General features: G+C 37.5%; 1 protein-coding gene across 18 annotated transcripts in view; it reads right to left on the reverse strand.

The window, feature by feature from the left end:
• Positions 1-12,593, reverse strand: part of MCTP1 (multiple C2 and transmembrane domain containing 1) — a 536,345-nt gene that overhangs the window by 345,962 nt on the left and 177,790 nt on the right. For 14 of the 18 annotated variants that reach the window (XM_063085542.1, XM_063085535.1, XM_063085534.1 and 11 more), the window contains exon 1: positions 8,127-8,183. The exons of the other annotated variants lie outside the window; for them this stretch is intronic. In XM_063085542.1, the coding sequence (XP_062941612.1) occupies positions 8,127-8,183 (57 nt within the window). Of the gene's footprint in view, positions 1-8,126; positions 8,184-12,593 lie in introns of those variants that run through there. 18 annotated transcript variants of the gene reach the window in all.

Consider the following 12,593-nt stretch of genomic DNA (forward strand, 5'->3'; position numbering starts at 1 on the left):
GTGCAGTGCCAACTGACTAAAATGAAGGCAAATTTTCAGGTCTGAGGAAAAGCTTCCGTGTAGAATCTGGGTTAAAATATGCCCTTCCAAAAAAAAATGTTTTGTAACCTAAAGGAAATTAGGCCAAGTTTAAACTGATTTATGGTGTGTATAATTAACATTTTAATAAGAAGCAAAAATCCTATGCACTATTTGAATATTAAATTCAGATAATGATACTCTTGTTGACTAATACAATAAAAAGAAGATTGCAGAGGTGCATGTCAGGAACTTCATGCCCAGCGTGGCTCTGTATAACCTTGGAAGTAATTTAATTTGCTTATGGCAGAATATTTTTCATTTTCAAAATGAGTGAATTGAGTTAGTTGATCTCTAAGGCACATTCTAGTTCCAAATATTGTGAATATGAATTACACACCATTTAGGTAAAGGAGGGAGTCATGGAAATTTTACAGCTGATAAAATACATTGAACTACTTTGACTTCTTGGACTGAACTTTAAAAATAAAACTGATGGTTGGTTTGTAGTTAACTTTCTCCTTAATTTTTGTTTATTAAACTTCAATTAAAATAGTAAAACGTAATAATAATCTTTCATGACAACTTGCAAAAATAACAGACACAATGAGGAATAGGTCAGGAAATAATGAGAAAAGTATTTTAATGTAGCAAATATAGCTTTCAGTCCTTGGTTAATGTCTGAAAAAAAATTATATTAATGACTGATATATTAAAACCACACACTTGGAGAATCTGCTCTTTGTTGTAAAACACCTGCCATATGGGATCTAGGAACAAGTCTATTTTTGATCAAGTCCTTTCATAGGATAATTTTCTCTGTTTCCTCTCCTTGGAAAACTTAAAACAATAAGTATCTTAATACTTTTTCTCAAAAGTGACTATTGCCATTATCAGTGGCTTTTGGATGGTAATCTAGATACCTTTGGCATTGTCATACACATTTCAAAAACTCTTGAACATTAATGTGCTATGTAAGTTATCAATAATTTAAAATCGGTAATAAGGCTACAGACTCTTCTTATGTCTCATGTATTAATGGTTCTTTGTAGCTAGTCACACATTTAAAGTATACATTTTCTAGGAGGCATTCATTCATTCATTCGTTTTAAGCATGAGCTTTTCTCACACTCTAGGCATGGGCTTAGCAAAAATTTTCCAGGTGAATAAATCTGAAGTATTTGTTTGAGATTTGATTTCAAGATTCACAGCAGCCACTAAATAAAAAAAGAAAAAAAAAAAGAAATCTCATCCTAAAATAACTCATCAACTTTTGGAAAATTTGAGAAAGGTTAGATCCTTCATTGAAGGATACTGAAACTGAGTCTTAGTTATGTGGAATTCGGATCTCCTGTCAGCCAGGGTAATGCTTTCCACTCTTTGACTTGGAACACGCTAGTTCCAAGATAGAGAAATAACCCCCAGGAAACAGTGAGCCACAGGAATCAATTACATTTCAAATAACACAAGGCACCTCTACACCAAGGAAGAGAATATCCTCAAATAGTGACCCTATGCTATTTTGTTTAGTACCACGGGAAAGAAAATCCACCCAACAATACTGTGTTGATTAGGATGGATTTTGTGTCTTTTTCTTCTTGTTTTCTTTTGTTTTTAATGATTGCTTTGGGTCAAGGCCAAGTGGGTAATTTTCCCAGTAGAGTTGTTTCCATTGTTTAACACTTGAATATATTTTGACCCTATTTAGTTGTGCTTGATCAAGTATTTTTGCAGGAAAATATTCTCTGTGTTTCCTTCCCTCTCAGAAAACTTGAAACAATAACCATCCTAATACCCTCTCCAAAATCTGCAGAATTTCCTAACTCAAGTCCTTAGTCACCACCCTCATTTTGGAAACCGTTGCTCACAATTGACTGATTGTGCCGAATAAATTTTGATTCCCAGACTTCTTAATTTGAGCTCTCTAATGAAATTTTGTGTGTGGGGGGGAAACTTCTGTTCCAAGATGGAAAGAAATATTACACTTTTGTAATAAACAAACATTAGAAAATGATTTTTAAAAAACACTTTCTTTTCTTTGATATTCTGCCTCAATTGTTTCTTCTGCATTTTGGTTATTTTTTTCACAATAAATTATAAAACAGTCAAACTTTGACAATTTCCATTTATTTAGGTGCTCAAATTTAATTTTATTATCCACTCTGTCTCTCTCTCCATATGTAAAATATGTATACATATATATGTATATATTTGTATCCTTTAGCTTTTGAATCAAGGAAGTGAAGCAATTACGGTTTATTATGAGGAATTTTAAAAACTCTAATATGAAATAGTGGGAAAGACTAAATGGCAAGAAATGACTTATAGCTATGTCCACTTCACATTGAAAACTATCAGATTAAAAGTATGAGATGAACCGAGGTAAATTCTTTTACACTTCATACATCATCCCCCTGTGTCTGCATGTTCAGTGGCAGTCTGGTTCCAAATCAGAGTCGGGTACACAAGTCATGACTCAGAGCAGATTTGGAGATGCCCCTGTTTATCCTCACTATGCATCCATCCATCCATCCACCCACCCACCCACCTATCGATCTGTCTACCCATCCATCCAGCCAACTAGCCGGGAAGCATCACTGAGGGTCTATTCTGTTTTAGGCACTGTGCTAGCACTAAGTGTACACAACATTGTGAAGCAAGTTCTCATTTTCAAGACTGGAGGAAACATGAAGGTTTGAAAACTATCTAAGAACTTTAAACATAATTTGCAGAGTCTCTGGGGAAAACAGATCAAAATGGACCTAGTTGCATAATGTACCTAAACTTCCCCATTCTACCATTCATTCAATGTGCTTCTTTGCGCAAATAATGACTTTCACCGGGAAATATTTAGGGAGTGTACACAGAAAAGTAGACACGACATTAATCTTTCCTCAAAACACAAAAATTCCCACAAGTTTTCATGGGAATGCATCAGATAACAATGCATATATGGAAAAGGGTTTCTTCCTCATGCCCCTTCTCTAAAACAACATCAAAAAAAGGGAACTCTTTTCATGCCACCAAAGACTATGAGAACTCTTAGTCATGTTTGCTCATTCCACACACATTTTGCATTAATATTAGCCCCATCTTACATGAATTCCCAAATAACTTCAGTATATTTCTGGTTCATAATATCCTGCTTTTCACTAAGAATGAGAATGTTGCAGTCATCAAAATGATTAAATGGAGTAACATTAAAAAGATGTAGTTTCCTTGCTGTAGCACTTTATAGCAGACATTTCAAAATACTAAGATCAAGGGATGCTGCAGGAGGCAGCATGGAATGCAGTTAAATATCTTGGCACTGCAGCCTGACTCCTACATTCAGTTCTGTTCCTTCTACTACATTCGTGGGATGTCAGAGACAAGTCACTTAATTTCTTTATATTTCAGTTTTTCCATCTTTAAAAAGGGAATAATAATTATAGTGCTCAAATCTCAAAAGACTTTCGTAAGAAAATAAATTAGATAGTTCATAAAAAGTTAATATATTGCTTGACTGCTAGACGTTAGTATTATTTTCAACTTGGAGAGAAACACTTGTAGAGTGAGGGATTTGGAACTTTATTTGTTATATTTGGGTATGCTGTAAATTGCCATGAATAAATATTACTAATCCCATCCCACTAGTGAAATGACTCAAGCAAAAGGAGACCAAATGACTAATTTGAGTATCTTTACTAAGTAAAGATGGAATTAAGGCCCAACAAATCATCTCCAAAGCTTTCTTACTTGGGATTATATCAAGGGGATATTCATTACAAACCTCAGAACTTATAACAATAATATATATATATATAGACTCTTCTACTGATTTTAAAGAGCGTCAGCCACTTGATGCTCACATGATTACTAATCAATATTTACCAAGCACCAATGGGATAGATGAGACTGTTACCTGGCATTACAGTGTTTTCCCAGTTTTATAGATAGCAAAACAAAATCAAAAGGAGACAAGGGCTTCACTGTCACCTCCAAACTGAGGGGAGTGGGCCAGTACTACAAAGAGGTATTGATTCTTCCCATCACTCTCCTACAGCCCATGATTTAGTCCCTTAGACCACACATTATCCTATTGCATTTATATTTAGCAATTTTAAAAAAGATCCATACCTATTTATCTCATCTGTTTTCCTTTATGTCCTAATGGCTATACAGGAGGTTCATATAGTTCTTAGAATCAAAGCAAACATGAACTTTATTACAAAGCATGGCTAGAATTTATTCATAAGATAGCATAATGATAAATTCCACTTATCTCTTGAAGCTATAAGTTGCAACACAGGTTATGAAGATAGCATAGGCTTTTTGTTTTTACATTTATTTATTTTAAAAAATGGTGATTGTGTTTTGAATTATTCGAAGTAAAGAATAACCTTTTTTATTTTATTTATTTATTTATTTATTTTATTTTATTTTGTCTATATACAATGTGGTTGATTATTGTGGCCCATTACCAAAACCTCCCTCCCTCCTCACCTTTTTTAATACCACCAACACAAGTGAAATTTTAATTAATTCATCTTCTAATCTTAGTGTTGAGAGGTTTTAAAACCAAATTTTCTTTTTAAACATATTGTGTTCATTGGTACAGTAGGACATATGCCTTTAACTTCTATAATTGTGAAGTCATGTTTTTCTCTTCTGATCGTCCTGAAAGTTCTAAACATATAAAATAGCCAGATCAATTCTAACAAAAATGGTTGGTAGTTCATTGGTTGTTTAAATTTTCCCTATCTCTGTATAAGGTAACCTTTCGGAGAATCTCTTTTTGCTAACCTCTTTCAACAAATATATCGAAACAACCTACCATACCACTTACAATTTTAAAAGCTACAAAATCTATCCCTATATGCACTAAGCACATTTACTTTTACGGCTCATTTCCCCAGAGTAAGGACTTGGACTTGTCTACTGTGTTAATAGCTAAGAAATTGTTAAAGTCTGATGTTACATTTTGATAATCACCCCACAAATCCTCACTCTATCAAAACAGACGATACAATCCTCAGCGCATTAAACTGGCAATATGTCATCTGTGAAACACTCTACAAAGAATATAGCTCCCTGTAAATATGTTCATCAACTCTTGGAAAACATTATTTATTAGTAAAACAAAACAAAAATCTCCTCAACAGTACGACACAAGAAACAGCTAGTCTTCTGTCCAATTTCTAGCTAACTAGGCATGCAAAAAGACTCAGATTTAGGTCTTCACTCAGATACTTGCTGAGTGAAACTAGGACCTTAATTCCCCACTTTGTGAAATGAGATTTGAGATGACATCTAAGTTCCCTTCCAAATATATAATTGTGAATATCTTACCCTGTGATAATGATCTTTGAGAGCACTATGGAGTTCACAAAGCACCCTCACATCAACAATCTCATTTGATCTTCAAACCTGATTTTCAGAGTTAGATAGGGCAGTTATTACTACTCATTTTTCCCAAGAAGTGTGCTGCTTTTGATATCCAGCAAAATTCACTAGAGACAATAAGATCTAAAGCACCACCTAGAAAAATTTAGTTTTCAGGAGTCAGAAGGAGCATTTTATAAAAAATTTCTCCCTATACTCTGGTTTCTCATCATGAACCCTTCAAAGGCTTACTTGAAATAAAAGAATGTTTAAAAGGATGAAATAATGTCACGCTTTGTGCTTCTGACGATATAGTCCCCAATTGAGACAAATCATATGTTGATTTTAGCTTGAAAATAACAGTAAATTGTTACTCAAGAAATATCTTCTAAGTGAGAATGAGTTTCCTTGAGCTGTCTGAAATTTTTAAAAGTGCTAGGGCTTAGGTAAAATTGTGTTTTTATTTTTTATTTTTGGAGCTTATCTTTGCAAAATATTTTTATATAAATTGGAAATGAATAAGAAAAATAGTTTATGAAGAGGAGGAAAATGAGACCGTCATTGCTAAAAAGAAATACACTAAATCCTGAGTGGAATTCCAAGTATCTATGGTGTCTTTACTTCAGAAACACACAAAAACAATTTCTCAAGAATATGCCTAACACTTTACAGTTAATAAAATACAACAAGGGATGCGTTTTATTTCATCTTTGCAACAATCCTGTGTGGTAGGTAAGGTCTGAAAAGTCTGTCCCAACCATGTTCCCAGATATTGTTTGTCTCAGAGGTCAAGGAATTTCCTGACAATTAAAATTCACAAGGTATCTAAAGGACTCATGTTAGCCATTATATCTAACTTCTTTCTGACTGAAGTTCTCTTCAAAACCATTATAAGAAGAGAGAAATAGAAACATGACACTATAGTAAGAGTTTTCTCACGTTCTTTCTCTGTCTCCTTCCTTCTCCCACCTCTCCCATTACCCACACCTTCTGGAAGTGCAGAGAAGCAGGAAAACAGTCAAAGGACGGGGCAACAGAAAGGAAGGAAGAGAAACAAGATGCCTCAATAATCTATCGGGTAATTATCAGTTGGATGAAAATTGTCATAAATATTTAAGTTCCTATTTGAAAAAAATATATTATAAAAACTTGATGGGTAATATTTCATCAGTCTGAGTTGCTATTCATAACAACAGTTTGTATGGCCACTGTAATCCATAATTAAGACTCTGAAACAATGCAAAGTACAATGAGAAATGCTTTTGTCTTGATGTAGGTATATTCCATTCTATTCTTTTTATTGAAGTTTAATAATTCCCATATAGAATAAAGAAAAATTCTCAAGCAGAATACTTATAACTAATCAGAATAACTCTCTCTCTTCCCAGGCAAAAAGGCAGAGTTCGATGTGTAAACTAGCACCAGAATATTCCACTTATACTATCTTATATTATAATCATTTGAGATATGTACTTTTTCACTATTCAAGGTCCCAAAGGCTCTCATAGCACTAAGTCATTTTCTCTAAAGCTTTCCTTTCCCATTACTGCTTTTAAGGATGTTTGGAAGTTGAAATAATTGTAATTTCCCCTCCAAAGAAGAGGAAAAACCATATAACTTCCATCAGCTCATTTGCCCTTTGGACTTTGCAAAAACATAAATTATTAAATATATATCTCATGAAAAGCAATTTCCATGTTTTAGTTAGAATCTAGCAATTTTGTGGTGGGTATAATTTTGAATATAAATGTAACAATCCCTAAGCATAATAGAAAGTCAATTAAGAAGAGAGAAAGTATTAATAATGCCAACTGTTATTAGACACATTTTAAAAAATCTTTCAGTTCATTAATATCTTACAAATCATAGCTACAGCTCCCCAAATCAAATTAACCTTACCTAACTTAAAGAAATTTAAAGGCCTTAAATATGAGTGTCCAAAGTTATGTGACACCAGATACCACCTTAACTCTGATTTAATGTTATTTCTTTAATTAATCAAAAGCCAAAACAACATTCCTGTCTTTCACCCAAACTTTGAGTAACAAATTTAAAGAATTTGAAAAACATCTCTCATTTACTCTCTATCCACAGATTTCTCTGTCCACACAATATGTATATGAGTGCCTCCAACAGCAACTGAGAAAGTAGGCTGTGATAAACAAGCTATACACATTCTCAAACAAACAGATCAATCAGAAGTTTATAAACATGATGGCCTCTCACTTAAAAAGAAAGCCAAATATGAAAGGGCAAAAGTCTTTCACTACTTTTCCACTTTAAAGTTTCTAATAATTAGGAAGACCACTTTTCATCTTAATGAAGAAATATAGTTACTGAACTATAATTATTTAGAATAAAATTCAAACAAAATCATATGACTCTTATGTATATTTCATCTTTAACCGAGATTGTAGATTAGCAAAAAGAAAAAGAAAATTAAGACCCTGGTACTACTTAATCCTTAAAAAAACTAAACCAATATAATGCTACTACAATGTTTCCATTTCTCAGGCACTCTATTTTTTATTAAAAATTATCATTAAAAAGAATATCAATCTATTAAACTAAATATCTCACAAATGGATTGTACTATAAGTTTAAAATCACTTGCATTAGAATCTCAAACGCCACCTTCGATACCCTGTGAGAAGGTATTTTCTGAGGCATGATCATTTACTAAAACTGCCACAGTAATTTAAGGCTGCCAAAATCCAATGAGTAAACCAAAACATGGTACTTACCTTATTACAAAAAAATGGCAAATTGCAGGCACTTTTCAGCTTGCAGCTATCTAGCATAGTTGATTAGAAATGAACAAAACATCTTTCACTCCAGTGAGAGAACTGCATATCCAGAGTTGGCTTTCTTCACTGAATCCCGGCAAGAGAGGCTGTTCACCTCCAAAAGATAGCAACAGCCTCTTTGCACGCACAGAGCACTTGCTGCTCTGAACTGCCGTGACTTCAAGTGACAGTGAGAGGAACCCGTGATGTTTAAATACCGTTGCTTCAGACTCACAGGATATGACTCAACTCTCAAACCAGTAAGGGTAAAATTTCCCCTTGCAAAAGTGTTAGTACTGATTATATAACAAACATCATATTTGGGGTCCTAAAATGCTTACAAACTCAATATTAAAAACTTCACCTGCTAAATCAAACACACATTTTTAGTAGTCAACCTCTTCCCTGTGGCACAAGCCACCAGGGCAAATGAGAATAATAACACCACACAAAGAAAACTATTTTGCTTGCTCACTGCAGTGAATTAATTGCATGTTATTACAGGTGTGTGAACTTGCCAACATCTCCCTGATAGACATATTCAAAGAAAGGCACACTAAAGTCACTAACATTGCCATCGGTATAAAGCAATGGGTAGAATAAAAGTCTATTTTAATATGCAAGAAGTGGCAATTCTATACAATACAATAGAATCTCCTTCACTGAGAATGGAAATAGATCTTTGCGGTTTGCTGTTGCTGTTGCTCTTTCCAACAGAAATCCTGTCCCACGCTGTCATTACCTTGCGATGCTAGCTCTGCCTGCCTCTCCATATTCAGAGTCCTCCTTAATCTGTTCTGTGAACATTTCTAAAGGAACATGACTAATGACACAACTCCCCTAGTAAATGTGGCAATGTTGTGTGCATTCTCCACCACTCGTTACCCCTTAACTCTGAGCTGTATTAAGCTTGATCACACATTGAATTATTACATTTGGACACCTCAGTCAATAAATATTACAGGCTTAGATCCTTGGAGAAAAGTCTACGATATAATTCAATCTCTATCACCAACATCAAGGAAAAAAAGCAGAAAAAGGCTATGTTAATAATGGCAAATAGGCTAAAACTATCTAGAACAGGACTGTTAAGTAGAAATATAAGATAAGCCACATATGTAATTTAAAACACTTAAGTAGACACATTAAAAAAGTAAAAAAGAGGGGGTTTCAAGATGGCGGCGGCTGCAGCGGCTGGCACGGAGTAGCTGAGGTGGAAAAGGTGGCCACTGGGCCTCAGGCAGTCGGGAAACTTGTGGACCTTCCTCTGGCCATCTCTTAAGGGAGGACTGCTGCTGCTGGCCGGTCGTGGGGGCTCAACGCCACTTTGCCCCCGGCAGGAGAGGCTGCCTCATTTACAGGCAACAGCTTTGAAGTGTGGAGCAGGAAAAGAACTGATTCTTAGCTGCAAAAGCGAGTCTTGAAACAGGGAACACGGCGCCAGGGCTGCTGTGGATGCAGCCAGGATCCCGGAGGCTGGGGCCGCACTGAAGGCGGCCAGCTGCCCTATTCAGGATTCGAGGTTTCACGCCGGCATTAAAGAAGATTCCTGGGAGCGCCCGAGCGGCGCCACGACTGAACAGCCCGAGGCGACAGCGCCAAGAACACGGAAGGCAACAAACCAGAGACAGAGCGAGCGCCCGACCTGGCACAGCACTATGAGTGATCCCTGGCACAGCTCTGTTCGGGGGGTGGATGCCCACGCAGCTCCCGCCTGCACCACCAGGCCACTCACTGCCCCGGTGCTGCCTCCATTTCCCCAGGTGCGGGCAGCTCCGCCCTGCTCGGCCATCACTGAGCCCATTTGCTTGGCCTGGCGCGGGGCTTTCCGGACCCTGCGGGCCGGCCTCCTCTCCCACTCCCTCCGCGGTTCTCTGGCGGGGCTGGGGGTGTGGGGCGTCCCGACCAGTGTTGGGAGGGCTAGGAAGTATGGGCGGGCCGACTGTCACTCCACGACACCCTGGACTCCGGCCCCGGTAAACTTCCTGTTACTGGGAGGCAGATACCATCTCTGCGACCACCAGTTTGGAAAAAAGCCTAACGAATTTCTGGTTGGGAATAGTGTGGCAGGAGAGTTCCCAGGTCCGCTTGAACCTGCCGGAGAGCAGGCTGCAGGCGGGCACTAGACTCGGTTTATACCGGGGGGATACAAAGGTGAACAAGACGCGAGAAAGATCTACACAGTGCTACAAAGGCACCCAGAGAGACCGGTCGTCTGTGCCTAGCAGAAACCTGGTAGACTTCCTGGGTGAGGCGGTGCTGAGCAGGGTCTTGAAGGCCCAGCTGATAGATGAGGGGTGCAGAAGACACACCCCAGCCCAGCACAGTGTGCACAGAGGGGGGAGACGTGCGGCCAGGGAGGCGGAGACTCGACAGAAACCACACACCCGGTGGGGTCGCCACTGCACGATCTAACAGCCTGGGCCAGAGCACACGGAACGGGGAGAAGTCCTGTACAGAAAGTGAAAGCTCAACAGAGATCATACACCCTGTGCTAGGTGATCCACCAGCCCAGCAGAGTACAAGCTGACCAGAAAGGTGGATCCTCGGAGAAGCCCAAGACCCGAGTCATCCACACACACAAGACACTAGAGGCCAACTGAGCAGTCATGGCAGGAGCCATACCAAATTGGCAACCACAGCAACATCCTAGTTAGTCATTAGTCTCAAACCGGTGGACTGTGAAACCCCCTGCCACAATGAATAAACACCAAAAAAAAGACACCAGAAATATAAAAAATCAAGAAAGTACACCACCAAAAGTTAATAAATCTCATACTCTAGATCCTATAGAACAAGAAGCCCTTGAAATAACTGACAAGGAATTTCGAGTGATAATTCTAAGGAAACTGAATGAGATACAAGAAAACTCAGCTAGACATCATGATGAAATGAGGAAAAGTATACAGGATCTGAAAGAGGAAATATACAAGGAAATCAATGTCCAGAAAAAAAATGTAGCAGAACTTGCTGAACTGAAGAAGTTATTCAGTGAAATAAAAAACACAACGGAGAGTTTAACCAGCAGGCTTGTCGAAGTTGAAGAGAGAACCTCTGAACTTGAAGATGGGCTGTTTGAAATAACACAAGCAGACAAAAAGAAAGAAAAAAGAATCAAGGACATGGAAGAAAATCTGAGAGAGATATCAGACAACCTCAAGCGCTCAAATATCCGAGTCATGGGTATTCCAGAAGGGGAGGAAAATGGAGATTCCATTGAAAACATATTCAACAAAATAGTGGCAGAAAACTTCCCAGGTATAGGAAAAATCACAGATCTTCAGATCCAGGAAGCTCAACGATCTCCAAACGTATTCAACCCAAAAAGGCCTTCTCCAAGACATGTCATAGTCAAATTGGCAAAACTCAGAGACAAAGAGAGAATCTTAAAAGCTGCAAGAGAGAAGCGTCAAATCACCTATAAGGGAGCCCCAATCAGGTTAACATCAGACTTTTCATCACAAACCCTAAAAGCTAGAAAGGAATGGGATGATATTTTCAAAATACTAAAAGACAAAGATTGCCAGCCAAGAATACTCTACCCTGCAAGGCTATCCTTCCGAAATGAGGGGCAAATAGTATATTTCTCAGACAAACAAAAACTGCGGGAGTTCACTACCACACGACCACCCTTACAAGAAATCCTCAAGGGAGTACTGGGTTTGGTTCCTGAAAAATAACTACCACTGCCATAAAAACCTAAGAAAAATCTAAACCCGCTAGTACAATAAAAATGGCATTCATGAAGAGAAAACAAGCTAACAAAAACACTATCTACAACCTAAGGAACCAACAAACAAAGAAACCAAACAGTAAATCAGAAAGCAAGGAACAAAAGACACCTAAGACAACCAAACAACCAATAAAATGCTAGGAATAAATCAACACCTTTCAATAACAACTCTTAATGTTAAAGGCTTAAATTCCCCAATTAAAAGACACAGACTGGCTGACTGGATCAAAAAGCAGGACCCAACTATATGCTGCCTACAAGAGACCCACCTCACCCATAAAGATTCACACAGACTAAGAGTGAAAGGATGGAAAAAGATTTACCATGCAAACAGAAAAGAAAAACGAGCTGGAGTGGCTATTCTTATATCTGACAAAATAGACTTTAAACTAATAACCATAAAAAGAGACAATGAGGGACACTACTTAATGATAAAAGGACTGATCCATCAAGAAGACATAACAATCATAAATATGTACGCACCCAATGTTGGAGCAGCCAGATTTATAAAACAAACTCTATTAGACCTAAAGAAGGAAATAGACACTAATACCATAATAGCAGGGGACCTGAACACTCCACTGTCAATATTAGACAGATCATCTAGGCAAAGAATCAGTAGAGAAACACAAGATCTAAACAAGACTCTAGACCAATTGGAATTGGCAGATATCTACAGAACATTCCACCCA

Source organism: Cynocephalus volans, chromosome 2 (assembly GCF_027409185.1).
Source record: "Cynocephalus volans isolate mCynVol1 chromosome 2, mCynVol1.pri, whole genome shotgun sequence".
Lineage (NCBI taxonomy): Eukaryota > Metazoa > Chordata > Mammalia > Dermoptera > Cynocephalidae > Cynocephalus > Cynocephalus volans.